This window comes from Mustela nigripes, chromosome 13, assembly GCF_022355385.1.
Source record: "Mustela nigripes isolate SB6536 chromosome 13, MUSNIG.SB6536, whole genome shotgun sequence".
Lineage (NCBI taxonomy): Eukaryota > Metazoa > Chordata > Mammalia > Carnivora > Mustelidae > Mustela > Mustela nigripes.
Window position 1 is genome coordinate 83900302 of NC_081569.1, and position 22819 is coordinate 83923120.

The window sequence follows — 22819 nt, forward strand, 5'->3', positions numbered from 1 at the left end:
GGGAGGGGACGTTTATAAGCCCTGAGGACCAGGGTCCAGAAGCCCGCTGGCGTCCTGAGCTCCAGAGGCTTGCCAGCACGCACGATCTCCCGCACTGAGAGCCCTTCTTCCCAGATGAATTCTCATAGTATCACAGACGCGCGCAGTGTCGATCGATACTGGATGGCAGACGTGCTCCCACCGTCAAGTGTAGGCACAGGGCCGTGGATTTAGCCGCCCTGCCGCTCGGTCGCAGCTTCTTATCAGCTCAATAAGGGCAGAGCACGTTAACCCGTTCCCCTGCGGACATCCACCCGGTTGCCTCCTGGCACGCGCCGCCTGCGGCCCCTTCCTCTCGACTTCCTCCCTCTCGGCTTCCATCAGAGTCCCTCGCGTCTGGGCAGCAGGATCCCGCCCCGCAAGGACCTCGGTTGCCTCTCTGCCTGGCTCTCTGGACAGTCCCTCCCTGGAGGCAGCTGTGGCGGTGAGTGCCGAGCTTAATCACACTCTGGAATCTTACCTTTCTGTATCTTCGTCCCCCCGGTGGGCGGCGGGGGAGGAGGCCTGGGCAGCCTTTAAGCCAGTTGCTGGGGCAGGCCGCTGCGAGATGGGGTGGGGGCGCCGGCCGCCAGCCTCTCGGACCGCTGCGAGCCCAGCCAGGCGAAAACCCCGCCCCCGGCGCCCGCTCCCACTCCTGATTGGCCGGTCCTGCCTGAAGGCGACCGGTGGTCCCCCGGCCAGAGTCTCAGCTATAAAGGCAGCCCACGCATGACGGCTGTGGCGAAGCTGGGGTAGCTGCGGTGCTCGCCAGCTTTCAGCCCCCGAGGCGCCCCCTCTACTCTTTGCCCCCTGAGCTCTCCTAACTCTACCATGCCGAGGGGCTTCCTGGTAAAGCGAACTAAACGGACAGGCGGCTCATATCGAGTGCGCCTAGCTGAGCGGGGCTTCCCCAGGCTGGGGCCCCAGGGGGCGCCGCCCTTCCCCGAGGAGGCTTCCAATGCCCCCCAGCCCAGTACGGAGCAGGTGGCACCCCCCACCTTGGAGGAGGCAGCGGTGGCCCGTGAACTGTCGGGGTCGTCCTGTCGGGCGGCTAGGGTGAGCCTGGGGGAGGACAGGCAGGAAGGTGCTGCGGAGTGGAGGGCGGATGGTAGGGAGGGTCCCGGGCCAAGCCCCAGCCCCACGAAGCCGGCTGGCGCGGAGCTGCGCCGGGCATTCCTGGAGCGCTGCCTCAGCTCACCCGTCTCTGCAGAGTCCTTCCCTGGGGGTGCCGCCGCCGTGGCTGCTTTCTCCTGCTCGGCGGCGCCAGCAGCTGCACCGACCTCGGGGGAGCAGTTCCTGCTGCCGCTCCGGGCACCGTTCCCAGAGCCAGAGTTCCACCCAGACCCTGCGCCCCTCTCGGCCACCCTGCATGGCCTGAAGCGGGCCGCTGGCAATGAGCGCCGTGCCAAGGCACCACCGGGCTGCACGTCTGGACCTGCGGCCGCCGGAGTCAAGAAGCCAAAGGCGATGAGGAAGTTGAACTTCACTGATGAAGTGACCACGTCCCCTGTCCTGGGCCTGAAGATTAAGGAGGAGGAGCCCGGAGCACCATCCCGGGGTCTGGGGGGCAGCCGCACGCCACTGGGGGAGTTTATCTGCCAGCTATGCAAGGAGCAGTACGCGGACCCTTTCGCTCTGGCTCAGCACCGCTGCTCCCGCATCGTACGCGTCGAGTACCGCTGCCCTGAGTGCGACAAGGTCTTCAGCTGCCCTGCGAACCTTGCCTCCCATCGCCGCTGGCACAAACCGCGTCCCGCAGCGGCAAATGCCTCCACAGTGTCCTCAGCCGACAGGAAGCCGCCTCCTTCGTCTTCCTCGACCTCCCCAGACTCTGGGGCTGTTGCATCTTTCTTGGCGGAGGGGAAGGAGAACAGCCGGGCAGAGCGAGGGGCCGATCAGCACCTGCAGGCGAGGGACAGCTCCAGGGCGGAGCAGCTCCAGGACAGCGCCGCGCACCAGAGCCTCCCGGTGCTGTCCCACCCTGAGCCACCGCTGCCTCAGGTCCCTTATACGGAGGGGGTGTTGGGGCGCCGGATGCCTGGGCCAGGTAGTGCCAGTGGTGTTGGGGGACCCGAGATCTTCATGTGTCCCTATTGTCACAAAAAGTTCCGTCGCCAAGCCTATCTGCGCAAGCACCTAGGCACTCACGAGGCAGGCTCCGCTCGTGCGCTTGCCCCGGGCTTTGGCTCCGAACACTGTGCCCCACTCGCCTTCGCTTGCCCACTGTGCGGGGCGCACTTCCCGTCCGCTGACATCAGGGACAAACACCGGCTGTGGCACGCGGTCCGCGAGGAGCTGCTCCTGCCTGCTCTGGCCGGGGCTCCCCCTGAATCACCGAGCCCAGGCGGAGAATCCGACGGGAGTGCTCAGCAAATTTTCTCATGCAAGCACTGCCCGTCCACTTTCTTTAGCTCCCCGGGGCTGACCCGGCACATAAATAAGTGCCACCCCTCAGAAAGTCGGCAGGTACTGCTGCTGCAGATGCCATTGCGGCCTGGCTGTTGAGGAAGGAGATGAGGAAGATTGTGCGGTTGGCCTTGGATGAAACAGATAATGGGAACTTCTGTGGGGATTTCTTGAATTTGCAAGTTTACCCTCTTTCCTGCCTCTATTTTTCTCTCCTAAAACTCCCAGTAGTCCATGTTCCGCCAGAGAAGCGGACAGCAAAATGTAAAATCCCTCTCTAGAGCAGGTATGTATATGGTATAAACATTCGTGGTAAAGGACCGATACTTTAAAGCCTTCTTGCTTTCCCCACGAAAATAGGATTTTCCCCCTCACTCTGGAGACCCTAATGAATCCTATATGACTTGTAATTCCTATGGAAAGTCGTAGTGAATGCGTGCATGTTTCAATATCTACAAAGGATTCTAGCTACCAAAAATGGTAGTCCTTAATTTTTTTTTTTTCTCTTGCCATCGCAGGCGCCTATGTAGTTTCTGTCTCAATAGGGTCAGATATCTTGCATTGTATATTCTGTGAATTGAAAGTTATGTGATTGGTGCCAAACTTAACGGGCGGGGGTGGAGGAGGGTGGGGAAACACTTAAGACCCATGCCTGTGGGCAGGAAATGTAAGAGGATGTTTGCGCTTTTGGGGGATGTGGCTATTTCCCTGTAAACGTTCCTTTCCTCAAGTATTAGCCCATTCTTAAGTTAGTGTTTGGAGGTGGAGGTGGGGAGGGTGCCACTTTACTTGGAGGGAGTTGGGACACCCCCAAAATTCTCACCTTTAGCTTTTTTGGTGTGTTTTCAGGAAGAGATACTTTAAAACTTTAAATAACAGCTTTTTGGAAACACAACTTATTTCCAGAAGTTTGACTGTTTTAATAGGGTTTCATCTAAATTGTTTAATCCTTCCATTGTAAATCTCATGCAGTGTTATTTATGAAACTATGTTCAGTTTAAGGAAGATGTTAATATCTATAATCCACTATGGAACTGAATGGTAATTCATTCAATATTCATTTTTCAGCAGCAACCTGTTTTTGAATTTTTGTAAACCATATTCAGTGTACACTCTGTACCCATGCTCTAATAGCCAGAGTTTGGGACACTGGCTGAGTATTGCTTGACAGATAGCCCATACTTGTAAGATGCTTACCACCAAATAAATGTACATAGCTGGTGCTTTTTGTGTTCTGTGTTTGTCCTGAGAATTTCATTGAACACAGCCTATTTTTCAAAGTCACATTTCTTATCTCCCCAAAGCCAGTATCCTACTTTAGGATCTTAGTGACCCATTTAGACAGAATACAGACAGGAAAAATTATATTTTGTCAATGAATGTAATGGTGCTGAAATACAATGGGAAAATTTCCTTTGAAGTATGGCTTGCACAGACTGAGCTCCAAAAGGCTTTAAATCTAAAGATACTTTACTACCTAAAAATGTCAACAGAAAATATAAGTATTTTTTCTGGGGGAAAAAAAAAAGCAGTTTTATCTAAAGATGAAAAATATCACATTAACCATGCAAATTAACTTCACTATTTCCAAGTTGGTGTTTTTACTCAATTTTACATATCATCAATCCATTAGCTGTTCATTTTTAAAAAATGAAAGCACCATAGAAATGTGTAAATAGTTACTTTGTTTTTCCTTTCTGAATTCTCCACCTTGGTTGTGGGAAACTGTCTGTATTGTTTAACCTTGTTCTCAGGCACTCTGTTTATTTTCTCATAAGCATTCATAGATTTTATTTTCTACAGTTTCATAGCAATCTATTTTTATTTTTAAGAAAACAAAAACTTAAGTGCACAGAACTCTGGAAGGTGGTTTTAGAAACTGTCTGCAAAAGGTCTCCCCCCCACCAAAGTGCATTATAAGAGAAACTGAAAATTTAAAAATCAAAGCATCATGAATCTAAGATTAATTGATGCTTTAACCAAGTGCACTGGGTAAACATTCCGGCTAGCCGTTATGTAGGTAAAATTGCCTGCATTTTCAGTGACTATGGTAAAATCTCTGAGAAGTTGGGGTGTATCCTAACAAGGGAATTCAAATTCCTTTTTCATGATTTGCTAAGATAACCTAGGTTTATGCTTATACATCTCTCCATTAATCATACAGTTCTGCTTATTAAGCCTGAAAACATATTAGACAAATAGACAAGAGAAATATAAATGTCATGGATGTAAGTGATAAGAATATTTTTATTGTATTATTAAATACCATATCTTTTTCTTTCACTGTTACAAATTTGTAGATACTACATGAATGATGATACATAATTTATACTTTATAGTTTGCCCATATGATGTATTTACACATGCAGTTAGTACTGATGTCATGCTACATTTCCTTAGGAGAAATCCGTTCAAAACAAAATATGAACAAAATGTGAGCAGCTTATTTATTGTAGGAAAATATTTCTGGAGGGTGGAATGAATACCAACCTGCACCAGCAAGTTCAGTATTAATAATATTAGATTTAATTTAGACTCCTGGGTCATGTTCGCTTTTCTTTTAAAATACACATAATTTAAGCAACACATTTGTATCAGAAAAGTTTTTTCTTTCTTTTTTTTCTTCCTCTCCATCCCCCTCAATTACCCTCCTTTTGGTACTCAGGAAAGAACACGGATATACCAGGATCCAGCAGCCAATATACAGGGCCACAATCTCAAAACAAAAATGGCATTTAACAGTGATACCATTTAAAAAGCAAAACATTAGAAAAATATTTGGAAGCTAAACACAAATCAAAGGTCAGCACAGTGATTTTTCTGGATATGGCATCATCTGCACAGCCAAGAAATGAAGCATTGCTTTGGGAAGAAAAAGTTAATGCTAAAATTATGTCAGTTGGAATTTGAGATGCTAAACGACCATTTATTTTAAGCGTTTTAATTTCGTAACATAAATAATCCATAATATCCTATTATTAAGATTTGCAACTTTTGTTGTAACTTTACAAATGCTTAAATTTTAAAATTTACATTTGTAAAAAAATTATATATTTACTGAGCCATAAAGTTGCAATAGGGCACGATAAATAAAATAATGAGACTATCTGTCCAATTATAGTTTGGCTCAAAGTTAGTCATGAAATTAAAAGTGAAACTGCTTAGACATAATTATCCAGGAAGGTAAAGGGTGTGGAATAAAACTCCACCCCCCCCAATATGGCAGCTTAGAGTGTGTGGGGGGAAAAAACTGAATAAACAACCCAAATCTAAAATATTAAGTTACAAATTATTTAAATCCAGTGTTTTCTAAAATAAATGTTCAGGAAGAAACATGCATGTTATGGCAAACACGAAGGCCTGAAAGGGTTAACACTATGTTCATGCTAAGGTGGTTACTGCTGATTATACTGCTAGGCTGCTTGTCTCCTTAGGATTTATTGGCTGAACCAGAGGATCGACGCAGCTTCATGGACATGCGGCTTTTGCTAGATCGAGGAGACATTGGAGAGGCCAGGTCAGCCCCGTCTACCTGCGTTGCTGTGGGAGTTTCACTGGATAGAATCTCTGGGTAGGAGCCTGTGGGAAACAGCAAGAGCATTAGTCCAAGTCGTCCGGCGTCTCATCTCCTAAGAAAGAATCTCTCTGCTACTGATTTGTAGCATGGGTCCCAACCCTTAATGAAGTCTTTTGAGGGGAAAAAAATAAGAGCAAAACTGCCTGTTAGAACAACCTACTAATATTTTATTTAAACCCCAGTAATCTGTTGGCTCAGGTAATCATATTAGCAAGAAAGCACCAATCATTATTTCCAGAGCCAGAACTAATCAGAGAGCTCCTCGGAAAAAAGCAATTGGAAGCAAAATCTTTGGGCCAGACAGAACAGGGATCCAAAGCATCATTAACATGCAGGGAAGGGCTTAAGAAGCAGGTGAGAAGGACCAATTCCTGTCTCTGGGTTATAGGGTATAACCAAGGAAAGGGCCTTTCCTGCTCAAACTTGAAATTAATAGTACCAAATGGTTCCCAAAAGGAACACTATGCTGGGTATTTAAATACACTTTTAGAAAGGAGCAAGATAAACTCCTGGGAGAAGGACTAGCACAAGAACTCTTATCTGAAATTAAAAAAAATAAAAGACAAACTGACCCCTCAAAATGTCTCCATTTAAGAGATAAGCAATGCTTTTGTTTTCCTTAACTTAAATTTTTGTAGTTACTCTATCTAGTCACAGCAAGTAGGTAACCAGTAGAATAAAGATACAAAAATTTAGAAGCAAACACAAATTCAAATTGGAAAATTTTGTGTGTCATTTACGAAATAGTTCTTTACCTCTGCACTTCATTTCTTTTCTTTTTTTTTTTTTTTAAGATTTTATTTATTTATTTGACAGAGCTCACAAGTAGGCAGAGAAGCAGGCAGAGAGAGAGGAGGAAGCAGGTTCCCCGATGAGCAGAGAGCTGGATGTGGGGCTCGATCCCAGGACCCTGGGATCATGACCTGAGCCCAAGGCAGAGGCTTTAACCCACTGAGCCATCCAGGCGCCCCTGCCACTTTATTTCTATGAATTATGATTCTCTTACAGCAATCCTACAAAACTTGGCACATGGTAGGCTCCCAAATACGTAGTATAAAAAATTACATTAAAAATAAAAGCCCTTCAAAAAAAAAAAAAAACCAAAATCTGCAAACATACAATTTAAAAAATTCTGTGTATTTTAAGGCACTTTAAACCAGATTTTCTGGGCCTTACATATGTGAACATTTTCTTTATGTCACAGACACACACATCACACAGGTTGCAGGCTTATTACATATCTCCTCACTCTGCAGGAAAACTTTTGGCATGTTTGTTAGCCAAGGTAGCACCTCATAGAAATTTCAAGCATGGAAATAATCATACTAACACTTCCATTTAATGACACATTTGGGCCTAAATTGAAGTTATAGCTACTGAACAATCAAAACTGTTCAATAAGGGGTACTGATCTTATAGAGATATATTACTAAGAATCTATCTTGGTAGAACCCTTCAAATTGTTTTTAAGGTGAAATGATATAATCATACTTAAGAACAAACATAGGGAAGAAGTATTTTCTCACTACTTGGAATCCACGTTAATTGTCTTTCTTTTCAAAGTAATTTCTCCAACATTCTTTCTTTTCTAACTGAAATGAGGTTGGCCTTCAAAATACAAGGAGAAGGAAATATATTTCTGTTCACCTTTACTCTTCCTGAAGATCTGAATTGATTCATACTGGACCCATACTGGAAAACCTAGAGGAGAACATGAATCCATGGCCCTTTTTAGGGAAGCACTGCAGATGGATGGCAGAAGGAAGGTGAAGAGCGGTAGCTCATGCTTTTCTGATATGCATATTATTCTCAGCCAATAATGAGAGGCCTTCCCATGGCTGTTTACCTTGAGATGGCCAATGTTTTCTAGCGGAGGTTTTGGGAGGAAGAGAACTATCACTGCATTTCTTTCTTTGTTGTGAATGAAGAAATGGAGTAGCGAGCAGAAGTGAGAAAACAAAAGAGAAGACAGATAACAGACATGAGAGACACAGTGCAGAATTGTACAAGTGTTAACCGAGGAGCAGAGAAAAGAGTAATCAAGTTTTTATTATGAAATTGGGCATGCAATGCATTAGGGTGATGGTGTTTCACAGTGGACAATGCTTTGTAAATTCAAATGTTATACTTACCAACTAACAAGTTCAAATAGGAAAAAAAAGAAAAGAAAAAAGTCTATGAGAGATTCTATAAACATCTATCTTTTAAAGTGTTCATTGTACTGGGGGGGCAGGTTATCCTAATCACTAAATCATAAAATCTCCAGAGCTGTACTGTCCAAGACAGTAAGCATAGCCACATTAAAATTAATTAAAAATTAACATTAAGTAAAAATTAAAATGTGGGTCATTGGTGTACTAGCCACATTTTAAGTGTTGGGCAGCCACATGTGGTTAGGCCCAACCACATGTGGACTGTGCAGCTATAGTGCATTTCCATCGTCATAGAAAGTTTTACTGGAGAATATTGCTTTAGAGGATGCCAAAATCATAGAATATTTTCTTCAAAACTAGCAATTTCTCCATGCCTCCCTTACTTATGCCTGCAGTGTGAAATCCCCCTTCAATAAACTAGGAGTAGAATCAGGCTTTTTAGTGTATGTGGTATACAGCTTATCAGTACCTCCTCATGTTTTGGCAAATAATATTTGTGGTATATACTCAGCATATTCAACTCCATACTTTAAAGAGGACAGATCTCAGTTTTTAGATGTAAAAGAATACAGTGATACCTACCCTTCTTCATTACACACCCTATTCTGCCCAAGTATTGATTTCTATCACATGAGTCATAAAGAATGTTGCTTTATTTAATCACTTCAATTATTAATATATCCTCAAGTGGCAAGTATCTGTGGGCTCCTACATCTGTTCATACTGTATCTCTAACATTCTTATAATTGTCAGTACACAGTTTATCTTGATGGTGTAATTGATTCATATATTGTACAGTGGTTACAATGAACTATTACAAGTAACATGCTGAATATAACTTTGGGAGTCTATACAGATTATAAAAGGGAACTCTGGATAGTTCTTTATTGTGGCTTTGTTTGTACTGCTTGCTGACCGGTATGACTGGCTTAAAACTACTGAAGTTATTGGGTAAATAATAGCCTTTAAAAAAATATTGTGACTTTGAAAGCAGTTCCAGTGAATACTGAATTAAGAGGCACTGTGATGTGTTAGGAAGAACATGGGCATGTGTTAGGCCCAGGTTAAATGCCAAATCTGGCATGTTACTAGCTATTGGATCTTGGGCAAACTGATCCAAGAGGTTTTTCATTTTGTTTTGTTTTTGTAAAATGGAGACAATAGTAGTATTTTTCAAAGTTGTGAGGGATGAATGACTACATATGCAAAGATCCTGCAAATAGCAGGTTCACAGTAAGTGTAGCTATATAATAAGCTACCAGATAAGAGTAAAATTTAATAGACTTTGGATAAAAACAGATAAGGACTAGAAGGGACAGAAGTTAGGAATATGAAAATGACCACTTATAAAATATAACCACTGAAATGCGGAAAACACAATATACTGTTTTGTTTTGAGGAAGTTAAAAGAATTTATCCACTCTTGTGCTGATATTCCTACAAAATATAACCTTACTTATTAAAATGTATAGACTACCCCAGTACTCTTACTGCTTTAATATTGTTAAAGTAGCTGATTAGTGATTAAGATTAGCATGTATGCACCACTACTGATGTCATAAAGGAAACAATATGATTTTTTTTTTTAAGTAATTCCTTTGCCCAACATGGAGCTTGAACTATGACCCTGAGATCAAGAGTCACATGCCCTACTGACTGAACCAGCCAGGCACCCCTAAAATTAAACAGTACAAGAATACAGGCAAACAAAGTGGTTTAATTTTGAAAATATTCAAAAACTGCCATTATGGCAGACTTAGAACAAATTAGTCTAGAGCTTGTCATATTTTATCTCCTTATAAATAGAGAAACTGGGTTTTGTGGATAATAAATGAAAGAATTAGGATTTAAATCCAGATCAGTCTAATTCCAAAGCCTATACCTCTCCCATGGCAACCTTAGCTATTTAAAAACAAACAAACAAACAAACAAACGAACAAACAAAAAAACTGATTTTTTTCCAGTGGGTAGAAATGTAGTTTTTAAAATAAGCTTCAACAATTTCTAACTTGTAAATATCACAGGTTGTAGGGAAATTTCTCTCTCTCAACAGCAAGAAGGGACTGAAAATATTTAGATTACATGGTAAGTACATAAGTAATAGTAAATATAATACCCTGACTCTGAAGTCAGACTTGGCTTTACCAAGAATCAGGTGACTCTGGGTAAGCTTTTCCCCCACCTTCCCATAGAACTGCATGGAGATTAAATGAGAGAATGTATGTATAGTACTTAGCACAGTGCCTAGCACTCAGTAATTGTTCAATTATTCTTTTATTATTTTCATTACAAAAATTTTACATCTGAATGAATGTTCTATGTGGAAACTGAACCTAGTAATTATTGTCACAAAAGGTTAATGGGACTTTAAGACTGATATTATTTGCCTCTCAGACAACACATAATAAGCCAAATTTTCAAGTTCAAAATGCTGAAAACAGGATACAATTTGGCTGTTTGTAATTTCAGGCTAGCCTAGTGATACATAAATATGATCAGGAATCTGTTTTAAAAACAAAGCAAACACATATATAGCTTCTGTTATATGTTGAAGGAAACTGATAATTGGCAATTTACAAATAATATTTAGGATATACTTAAGTAACTATCTTCTGAGGGGCTACATTGTGTTCTTTCAGATCATTTCAAAGCCTGGGAAGGGGAGGTAAGTTTAAAATAACTTTTAAAGAGGGACACCAATTTTATAAGGTTATCTAAACAATGGTTAAATTTTGATGATTTGAAGATCCAAAGAGATAGATCTGACCATCATAATACTATCTCATCTGCATGTGGCAATACAGATTTTGTGAATTAACTGCAAAACTGAAATTAGAATGAAGATCGGATGCTACTCTAGGTCTTCACCATCACTTTATCTAGATTATCTCTTATTTTCATGGCAAAAAAATATTTGAATCTAACTACTAATTTTCATTAAATAGAAACCTGTATGTAACCTAAAGGAAACTAAATTGGTCTGTATGTAGAAATACACATATATTTATGTGTGTATGAATACATAGATGCATAATAGAGGAAAAACACCAACCAACTCTCTAATATTTAGAGTGCTAAAATTTCTAACTTAATTTGTAGAAAAACAATAAATATGAAGGGAGGTATTCACTCAATTAAAATAACACAATACTAGAGGTAATTCTAGATATACTACACCATAAGCATTCAAAATATTTGTGGCTGATCACAGTAAAAAAGACATTAATACTGGAAGAAATCATAGGTATATTTTTGATGTTGACATAGAGGAAGACAATTTAATTAATATTTACTGTGTACCTTCAGCAAAACATGATCTTGTTTCTTTTGTTGCTGGCATTCTAGAATTTTATTAAAAAAAAAAAAAAGACTCGAATGTGATGTTGGGAAAGAATATCTAAATTTTGAACTGGTTACCAGTGTACTCTGGTGAAAGAAAGGAGTAATTTCACTTTAAAGTTTAGAGTCAGAGATGTTCATAAATATAAAAAAAGTTTAAAAAGGAGGTCACTGTAAAACTTTTGATATTTTCCACACACATGCCTGACAAAGATAAAGGGATTTTTTTCCTGTAATTTTTTTTTTTAAAATAAAGGACAAGAAAAATCTAATAATGGTTTAATGTAGTTACAGGAGATCAACAAAGTGTGACATCACAATATCTCCTTCAATGACCTTAGGGATAAAAATAATTTCCCTTAAGTATCAGTCTACTGTCACAGAGTCCATTTTGAGAAAATACAGTTATGAAATTTATGGATCAACTATGATACACCAAAAATATTTCTCATACTTGTTTAAATAATACTAAAAATTATCCAGAATAATCTTCTCTTGAATTTCAATTCAAACAGCTGGTACATTAGTGTTAACCAGAAAGCAGGTTTTAGATCATCTTGAACCAAGTTAAAGTTAAGTAAACTTAAAAAAAGAAAAAAAAAAAGGTATTTTTCCACACTATGCTACAGAATGGAATTATATAATAGGACTGGCTAGAAAGAATATATTTATTATATGATCATACTGGCATTTCTTTAAAACTTAATTTCAAATTATTGCATTTGTTATCATTTAGCATATCATTATGCATATGGAATATGCATAGGACAATCAAATGTTGATTATCAACTGCAATTATGAATGCATTTCTTCAATGTGACAACTAAATTTTATTATTATGCTAAAAAAGTAAAAGTGAACCTAAAAAACTTCACACTATTATGTAATTTTTGCAAACCATAAGTCAGGTCCCTATTGCTATTATGTGCTTATTTCACTTCTTACTTCAACTTACAGCTTTAAAGGGAGTTCTATGTGTATGAAGTGGTTTATGATAGGATAATCAAAATCTGAGATGACCAGAAGAAAAAGATAATCGTTCTTCAGATGTCATAATGTTTTGGTTCCTACAGAAGGAGCAAATATTTCGCTTTTTTAGTATTGTGTTGAATTGAGAACCACTCTGATAAAAAATATTTTATCTTTTCTAAGTATTAGAGTCTGCAAAAAAACCAAACCCCAAAAAACCCTCCAAATATATTCAGTAATACTGGAGCGAGTTATTTACAGATAAAAACATCCTTTTAAAATCTTAGACTGCATGTTTTTTAATGGTTCCTAAGGGCAAAGACAACTAAAAAAATTACCTAAAAATAATTTGTAGCATAGTATTAAGTTTATGTTAAAATTCACATCTTCATTACTATTGAGATAATGAAATTTTAATGAAGTAGTAAAATACATGAAAAATGAAGCCAATAGAACCTTGACTTTGTTGTTCTGTCTCAGAAAGCAAGAATACTACTATCCCATATTATATATCTGGCCAAATGTGCAGGATAATATACACAGTAGGAGGACACTAAGTAAGAAGAGGTATATGAAGGACTCCAGTTGATAAACAACTACAACATGAAAACTGATGGCTTTTATAAATGTAAGGAGGAAAGCTAATCTGAATATTCTTATTATCAATATTTTTCAGTTGTGAAACTTATGATTCAACTATGTGATATATGAAAGTGTTATTCACACCTGTTTTAATTAGTCTGGTATTTCTCAGATAGTCTCTTACTAAAGAATTAAATTTCCAGTTGTACCTAACTAGTTTTTATTTGTTTATTAATTTGCTTTTAGTATCTTTTTTTTTAAGCATCATTCTTAATGCCAAGCTGAGTTATTTTAGATTGTCGATCCACTGAAGTGAATCTAAAGACTTTTTAACCTCTTTCTCTTTCAAATGAATCAACCTAGTCTATATAATTTTCCTCTTTCCTAGGTCTTTTATATTAATTGGGAAAGGGCTCTAAGATTTTTGGGTAAGATTATTTTTATAATGGCCAATTAAATGATGACAGGAATGGAAACTTTATTTTTTTTCCCAAAATAAACTAGGCCAGAAAAGGACTACTATGCCTCTTAAAACTTCTTTAATATAAAGAAAACTTACATATCATAAAGAGAATTTGAAGGTTTCTTATGGTGAACTTCAAATATATTATTTTTTCCTGCTCCCTTGAATACCATTAAAATAGTCATCTTTGTATTTCAGGTGCCTAGTACTTTGGCACATAATAGAGTAAGTATCTGATGAGTTAAGATATCCAATAACAATGCAACACATTACAAAATACAAAGACACACCATTTCAGCTCAGTAGTACTATTTTTTTCATGCTGAGAAACAAAAAAACTCAATAAAAGAAGGTGTAACTAATTTCAACCAACGGCTGCTTCTAATTATTAGTTATTTTTATCCCAGAACCAGGGTTAGTGTTTCATGCAGACCTGGGTTAGTAACTAGAATTCTGGAAGAAATTTAGTGACAATTTCTGAAATGTTTAGTATGAATGAGGGCAATGTTAAGTTTGCTTATTGTCTGAATTACAAGCTTAGTGCTTGCTAGTTTTTAAAAAAGGAAATGGGGAAAGAACAAAGGGTGTTTTGGTTGACACTTTGTCTTACCTTCAGATAAACAGAACTGATATTTAATGATCTAAAGAGGGAAAATAAAATAAATGAAACAATCATAAGGAGTGCAAAGTATCACAGAAAAGGAAGGCCATGAGTCAATTTATTTTCTTACTGATTTTTTTTCAAAATTAGTTATTTGTAAAAATGCAGTACCCTCTTACAGTCTTTAAATATTAAAAAATAATTTACTATACCAAGCACTTCTAAATCTAGACAGTTTAACTGTATTTGTAAAATTACAGACATAAGGCAATATTCTTGGCCATAAAATTTGATCCTCTAAAGGCGAGAAAGAGTATGTGCTCAACTTGTGTTTCTTTTGCAGATACTTCAGTAATGATCCCCTGAAACACAACAGTCACTGGCCAGTAGCTCAGATAAAATGTGGTGCATGTACTTTAATGAAGATTGTTGACTTCTACAGGAACTGCATTTAGGTAAAAGAAAGCATAAATTAAATTTATAGGCCAAATTCAGCTCTTAAAAAATGAAAAACGTATTTTAATGACTGGAGTTTTATTCAAGCAAGTTTTCTACTATTTTAAGAGTTTAGAAAAAAAGGGTATTGCATTTCAAGTTCCAGTAATGACAAGTAACTAATACTCGCTTTTCATCTTACCGGCATCAGATGGTAAGTGATGGTAGGGAGCTGGAGAAAAAACCTGTGCTGCAAAATCTTCAAATGTTGTTGGTTCTAAATGGTGCTGGACAATTGTTTGCAGGTATCGTGCTCTCTCTTCATAGCTGATTTCCTTCAGTTAAGGATGTACATAAATGCAGCTTATAGTGGAAAAGAACAGAACTTATCCAAAAGGACTACTCTGATTGCTAAGCTATTACTTCTTAATAAATGTATTCACTTCTCACATATCATTTCAAAGTATGGCTTTTTAAAGAGCAAAAAAATACTGTTTTTAACATAAGTTTACTCTTCAGGTGATACCACTATACATGGCACCTTAAGAGGGAGATATTTATTAGAAAACAATGATAATATAACTAAACTGTTCAAAGAAAGAAAGGTAACCATTTACTTGAGAAAGGATTCAACTGCTATCAGGTCAGCCTAGGCTCATTTTATCTTATTAAATTGGCTTCAATCTGCAGGTTACTCTGAAAAGCCACACAATAAATATTAGAAGGCTGCTTAAAATACTGTCTGTAATTCTATATTTTTCATTTATACTTATTGTGAAAAATTCCTGCATATCTTCTTCTTTTTCTAAAATCCCTGTATTTTCCCAACAATTGTTCTCATTTCGAATGGAAGACTACTGTTGCTGTAATCCTTGAATAACTCCATGTGGTTAAGATAAATACACAGTTGAATCTGTATGTCAGGAAAAAATATCTAGTCAATTATAACACTGAAACAAGCAGGAATATTTGCAAAGAGTCCACAGGACTCCTAAATACCGTCTAACAAAGCATCTACAGGGCACTGACACTGACAGAAAAATACTGTACTTCCCTTTCACCACATTTTCTTCTCTGATATTATTGACAAGCAACCAGTACCTTGAAGTGTTGTTGCTTTGAAACAACCCTCTCCAGGCTTCCTGTTTCAGCAGGCCTGATTGTGCTGTTAGCACAGAGAGGGCGAGAAAGAGAGAGAATATTTCTGTTGTTCATGAAAGCAACTATGGAAATGGCTGTCAAAATGTAGAGCAGCAGGCAGCAACATACAATTATCAGGAAAAACTCACATGCTGACTTCATGTCGTATAGTTCCTGAACTGAGAAATCAGTTAACCTTTCTTCTACAACTTTTAAAAGTTTTCATGCTGTATCAGTGTGCTATGTTGACAGGCTTTACAGAAGACATTTCTGTAAGTATGAGGCTAGTAAAAATTTGCCTATTGATTTTTCTTTCGTCACTGAATATTTTTCAAAACCCATTATTTTCCTCTAAACTCTTTATTCTTTTTTTAAAACTGCGATTCAATTACTGTAGCTCTTCATTTCTAGAAATTGTAAACTAATCCTACAACCAACGCCAAGAAAAAAAATTTGTAAGGAAGATAATTTAAGGTGATAATTCAGTTGGAGCTAACACAGCCATAGTTACATTTACAAAAGGTTATTGATTAAGAAGAGGCAAAAAGCTTAGAGTTAAAGGTAAGACTATACTCATTAGGTACTTAGACTGTGCTGTCTTTTGCCCTCGAAACAGCTTGAGTACTCTCTTCTCGAATTACAACTTATTTTATGCATTAAATGTTGAAATCTGAATTCTAATTTCTTGGCACCCATTATTTTCAATTCTGTACACTGGGACTGAACTTTGAAGAATTCTACTTCTCAGGAGAAAATGCTATATTAAAATGATCAGTGGAAAGGATTTTATGGAAGAAACATAGATATTTTTGAATGTTATCTTAGAAAAGTAATATAGCACACTTTAAAAAGGAGGTATATGGTTATAAGTGGAAGAGGATGAAACTGATGGTTCAATCTAAATAATACCACATATCTCAGAACTTGTTGGAAAGTACTTTTTTCATTGGGGGAGATTCACAGCTGCCGAATTTTCTGCAGTTAATAGAGTCCTTTGATTCACAGCAGTGCCCCTTGTACAAAAAATACTGGCCTTTGTGTATTACCAGAAACTAATTTTCTATTTGGCTGAAAAGGGAAAAATGGGGTTATTGCTTCTCCCTCCTACAGAGCTTTTCATTATGCCTGATGCACTCAACTTCTAAGCTCTTCTGAGAAAAAAAATAACTGAAGAGGCAAGAGGTAGAAAAATGAGCTTGTTAGCACATTAGAAGTGAAGTATCTTGGTGGGCCCTAGAAATTCCCAGTGGTGTGTTAACTTATCACTCTATGCATGCTGGCACTGATAGTCTCCCAATTGATCACTCTCTTTTCGCACCAAAGGTGCTGCCAGGAAGCAAAGGCTGAAGGCCCACAGGAGAACAGTCTGCTATCAAAACAAGCTGTTTTTAAAAGTCTGCTTGAATGGGTAAAATGCTTCATGAAAAGTAGGGTGGAGACACCTACCTGCTTTTAAAATGCTCTACTTTCAGAGGACCTATAAATGAAATATTTTACTTTATCTTATTATATTTAGAGTTTACACAAAAAAATTAGGCAGAGGGAAAGCAAATGTTAATATTTCTAAGGCTGGGAGGGTATTTCCAGTGTAGTAAAATTTAATAAAAGCATGAATATCTACATACAATACATATGGAGTACAATTCTATTTCACTATTACAAAACTCTGAAGAAACTCAAATATAAAGAATATAAACTGAATATTACTGAAATTACCCAGCTACAATGTATTCATTTTATATAAAAACACAGATTTTCTTTTTAGTTAAAAAAATCTTAAGTAAAATGATGCTCTAAAATGGTTTTTAAAAGTTCAAGTCTAGGTGTCAGAGTCAGTGAAAAAATTAGTGGTTAAATTTAAATGAAAAACCATAGCACTTTTCACAAATTAGGCAGGCTAATGTCTGCAAGTTCCTTTTTGGGGGGTTGTCTATGGTAACTCACCTTCTAAAAGCTAAATATTCTTTATAATTTTCCAAGTTTGATGTAGCCAAATCAACAACATTGAAACAAACCAATCTAATCTACAGTACTTACATTCCTCCCCCCTTCTAGAAAAGAGATATAAGGAACTCTAACTACTTAAACCACAGTCCTGAGTCCATAAACAGGAAATTTCACGATTGAGACGATGATAAAATCAGTTTATGGACATAAGGATTAACAAAGAGGACATTGGGAGATGGGGAGGAGAAGTGAGTTGGGGGAAATCGGAGACTGTGGACTCTGAGAAGCAAGCTGAGGTTTTTGGAGGGGAGGGGGGAAAGGGGTAGGGTGAGCCTGGTGGTAGGTATGAAGGAGGGCACATATTACATGGAGCACTGGTGTGGTGCATAAACAATGAATTTTGGAATACTGAAAAAAAAATTAAAACAATAAACAGTGCTGTTAGCATCTGCAAATGGTAACCATAATCCAAAGTGGTTAATTCCTCTATCTCCTCATAATAGATCAGACACTTACTCCTTAAAAGGCAACTCTCTAGGGAAGAGTTATTAGTACCTATAAATTGAGTGGCATACACAAACTTGATCGCTAGCAACAACAGGATAGCTCAAGCTTTATTCCTACTGAGTGCACGTTGCCATTGGCACTGAGATGAAAAAAAAAAACAAAAAACAAAAAACAAATGGGTGAGATGACAGACAGGGAATGGTAAAGAAATTCAAAGTAAAATTTGAAGTACAAGTCTAAGTTGAATTAAGGTTTTTGTTGTAAATTTAAAACAACCCAAGCCAAAACTAGCTAATAAAACACCACTTGATGAGGGAGACTTTTAGCTGGTAGGAATCTTTAATACAGAACTAGCCAATCAAAAGAAATAACACACAGGTGCTGCAATCACAGCAATATAATTATCCACTAATCCTCCTTCCTTCTACTTTCTGCAGAAGCAGGAAAGGGGGGAAGGAATATTACTATTCTAAAAATAATAAAGGGAATTAAACATTTTTTTTCTAGTATAAACACTTTAATCTGTGCTTTATTTACATTAACACTGTTATTCATTTTAGGTAACTGCTCTTGATTTTAAACTTACATATGAAATTATTTATGGCCCTCTGTCATTGTGTCAATACCAGCTGTCAAGAAACTGGGGTTCAATTTCAGCCTGGTCCTAGAAAGAGATGCATGAGTTCTCCGTGCAGCAGTATATGTTAAATGGGGATACCACCACCTGCTCCTATTTATGTAATAGGGATGCTGAAGATAAAGGATATAAATATAGGGTAACCCAAAAGTCCGCCTACATCTGTGTTAAACATAGTTTTTCTGGCTTTTGGTTCAAGTCTTTGTAAATAGCAGGTGCTGTCTCCCTGAGGGCAATTTTCAACATCAGTTTAAGGAATATACCTGTCTTCATGTGCAAGAACTCCGACAATATTTCTTGTTTGTGGTATGTACAGAGAGACTTTTGACTTATTCTGATGACAGAGAAAATGATTTCTCATGAGAAAAAGACAATAGGAGGAAAAGCTACTACAGAAGAATAATTAGTACACTTCTCAATTTTACCAATGCATAAGGAGGATATAGAAAAGGTAGGTTTGGTTTTAAAGAAGCAACAACCTTTCATTCTCCACAACCATTTTCTTAATAATCGAATGTAATTGTGAACTGCTTTTACTTAAAGGGAAAAACCTTTAGTTTTGTGATCACTAATTCCAAAGCATGCCCAATAGGTTTTATAAATATTTAGCTCAACTGTAATTGTAACTACCAACTGTAGTTGGTAACATTTCCAAAAAATGGAAGTGTATGTGTGTATGTATAATGTACATAGCAAGAATGAGTATGAAGTATTTTTCACCAAAAGTATTTCTGAAAATTACAATTTTAAGTATATGTCTGAGACCAATCACTGCTTAATTTCCTCTTAAGTTCAGATTTAATGTTTTCTTTCCTTAGCAAGAAAGAAATATTGGCTCCTTTATAAGTAAAGGCAAAGTATTAAGTGTTCACATCTACACTCCATATCATGGCCTCAGAGATTTAAGACCCATTCTGAAATTCCTAAATTAGTAAGCACTTGCCTGCACTCAGATATTTCTGTGGCTTCATTGCTGTTTTAATACTTAAGGATTTTATCTCCCTTCTCTGTATGGAAGATTCCAAGAACAGTAATTGTAGGAAGAGGGAGGAGAGTTCTGCCTCCTGACTTAAAATATGGAGAGCACTACTTACAATATTCACCAAGTTTGTAAGACGGTTGTGGTAGGAGTTTTCACATCACAGAACTCGACAAATGCCACAAGTCAGGGCCTCACACTGTTCTCAGAGCCAGTTGTTAAACACTAAGTATGCCTTTTTCTTTGTACTTGTCTTCCAAGTGGGGAGACTAATATCATAGGAGCAGAGACCATGTCCTTTTTATTTTTACATATCCAGCACCTAACACAAGACCCAGAAGTACTCAATGACTGTTAGTATGTTATAGAAGGAATGAATAAAACTGGTCTGATAGTTGATAAGGAGACCGTTATACACAAAATCTCCTTCCATTAATCCCAGTTTGGCTCTCCAGAAGCAAAACCCTTTAAGGCCAATATAGTTGGGACTTTGCTATGACTGGATTTAGAGACAGAGTTTGAATCTTCCTGTGAGAGTTTGGTTCCACCCCTACCCTTGATCTTGCTGCCTTCTTTGGAAGAGGAAAAAGTGAATAAAACATGTATGCATGAATATACACATAAAGTTTAATGTTAAAAAAAAAACTAATAACTTTCCCCCCAAAATCCTAAATGCCTAAAACAGAAATTCTATAAATCTTGGAAGTAATTACAACTCATTACAATTTAGCACTGAAATATTCGCCCCACTGGTTGTGACAATTTTTTAAATTTAAAGAAATCTTTAAAATTTTCATAAATTCTACAATGGTATGAGGCAAGAAATTTAGTTAACAAACTAATTCTGTTCATTTCAGTGGTCCTCTGTAAAGAAAGGAGAAAGGGAAGAAATGCTGAGAGACTCTTTAAATAAAAATCATATGAAGGGTAATTTCAAAACCATTTTAGACAGATTTCTTTCTCTCTTTATTTTTAAGGCAGATTTCTAAAACTGCTCTGGTACACTATAAGAATAGATGTAACAATACTCTTGAAAAATAATATTCAGAAATTTAAATATTCAGGTTTTGAAAAAGGCTCCCTTGAGAGGGTTTATCCCAGGGCATCATTTATTGAGACTATTTTAGGACAGTATGATCTAGAGGAAGGATACAACAATCATCTGCCAATATTACTTTCAGGAAAGTTAGCAAAATTTGCAAAATGTTTATTCAGCAATAAGCTTTGCCTGGATGGAGAATACAGACAGAGATTTGCTCAGAAAAACAAAGCTGCTGATCTGTAGAGTTGGCACTAGAACCTTGGTCATTTAATAGTCCAGTGCTCTTTCTATATCCAATCTCAATGATTTCAGTTTGGTGTAGGAAAAGAAAAGGCATAGAGACATTTTAGTTAGCTCAGGGATGGCCAGCACAAAGACTGTTAGTTTAAATTTGAAGACCGCCATTTTTGAAAAGTGTTTGTGTTTATATACTAGATATCGTATACAATACAGGAAAAATCCTTGGCATGCTCTAATTAAAAATGAGAAAATAAAGCACATTTGGATTTTTACTTCTAAAACGCCTTGAAATATCCTCAAATATTCTAAAGCAATGTCATTATACAGGGTCTTGGAGAAATACTGAAAAATAAGAATTTTATGGAGATACAGGATATATGTAGATATATTTTGTAAGTACATCTCAAGGATCACATTAGCAGGCTATTAGCAGTAGTAAAGGGTCATATTTTCTTGAAATATACAGGACAACTAAGTACCCCATGGCCCAGGCACTCCTCATTTATAAGATGAGAGTAAACTATACTTGCGTACATTATAAAGCAAGATCTAGTAAATTAATACTCTATTTCTTTCTTACAGTAGCTAATTTCTTTAAGACACATACAGTGTAGTTCACATAAAGTAAAAATTTCCCCTAAGTAAATGGAATGAATCTTGGTATTAATATTGTTTACTTGTACTACCTTAATAGAAATTCTTCTGAAAGTCTGCAACAGGTTATAACAAATTATTGTGTATAATTTTTATGATGCATTATACTAATGAAATTCTTTAGTAGTTGCTACTATCTATGCAATGAAGGAAAAGCTGTGATTTGTCAGAGTAGACAAAGCTGGGCTTTAATCCATCCTTTTAACCATACTGCCAAGTCTATATTGTTTTCACTGCGTCTCAATTAGGAGACAGGCAGGACACCTGGTACTTCTTTATCTAAGTCCCATGGGCTGCCAGATGACTCAAAATCCATAACAGGTGCTAAGGCAGTGTGAGGATAGTCCTATTATTGAAAGCTGGAGTTGAATAAAATTTGGACCATATATAATTGCTCATAAATCAGTCAATTACTAAATGAAAACATTAAGTAAAAAGTTGATAAGCCCAATTCTACCAAAGTTCATGTAAATACATTTAAAAAGATTAACCTTAAATAAATAGGATTAAAAATTTAAACCTCCCTAAAGGTTCTGAAAATCCTTCCTGATTTAATAATCCAATAATCACTGGTGGTTTCTAAAAAGCACTAACATGATTATGAAATATGTATATTCCACTTTCATGAAAGTTGTATGAAGTAAAACACCTAAAAGAAAAACCGAGTTACTTAGATTTCAAATTTAATGAAGTTAAAATTTTAGATTCTTATTCTTGGTAAGATGTACTTGAAAATATTATCATTAAGTAATAACAAGACTTTCATAGTTAAGAGAATCACAAGTATTAGTCTAAGACTTTTATAAACATTGGGGAATGACTAAAAACACTTTGTATTGTTCCTTCTCAGAACAAAAATTTCAGTGCATTAAAATTGAGGAAATGTATGTGTTTGAACTAAACACTAAACTTGGATTCTTGCTAGAAGATTGCAAAAGGGAAAAAAAGTAAGTGAAATTTTACAGTGTACAATTACTTATGTGTTATCTCTACCTAAATGTGTACTAACATAATTAAGATTTTGTTTAAATGCTCTAATTATCAGGAGTACAGAAAAAGTGATTTATTATCATGGTAAGTAGTTACAAAGTACAACAAACTATCATTTAAGACTGTGTCATAGAATCTAT

The 22819-nt window shown here is 37.4% G+C and overlaps 2 protein-coding genes across 7 annotated transcripts in view; one reads left to right on the forward strand and one right to left on the reverse strand.

Moving 5' to 3' along the window:
- Positions 1–849: 849 nt before the first annotated feature.
- INSM2 (INSM transcriptional repressor 2) lies at positions 850–2683 on the forward strand. Its single transcript, XM_059371251.1, has one exon. The coding sequence runs from the start codon at positions 850–852 to the stop codon at positions 2521–2523; it is 1674 nt and encodes a 557-aa protein (XP_059227234.1). The 3' UTR covers positions 2524–2683.
- Positions 2684–4651: 1968 nt separating this feature from the next.
- Positions 4652–22819, reverse strand: part of RALGAPA1 (Ral GTPase activating protein catalytic subunit alpha 1) — a 246928-nt gene continuing 228760 nt past the window's right edge. For 5 of the 6 annotated variants that reach the window (XM_059373090.1, XM_059373085.1, XM_059373089.1 and 2 more), the window contains 2 exons: positions 14746–14870; positions 4652–6003 (listed from right to left, as the gene is read on the reverse strand). In XM_059373090.1, coding sequence (XP_059229073.1) covers positions 5855–6003; positions 14746–14870 — 274 coding nt within the window. In that variant the 3' untranslated portion in view covers positions 4652–5854. Of the gene's footprint in view, positions 6004–14117; positions 14149–14745; positions 14871–22819 lie in introns of all 6 variants that reach the window. The other variant, XM_059373086.1, reaches the window with a different exon arrangement.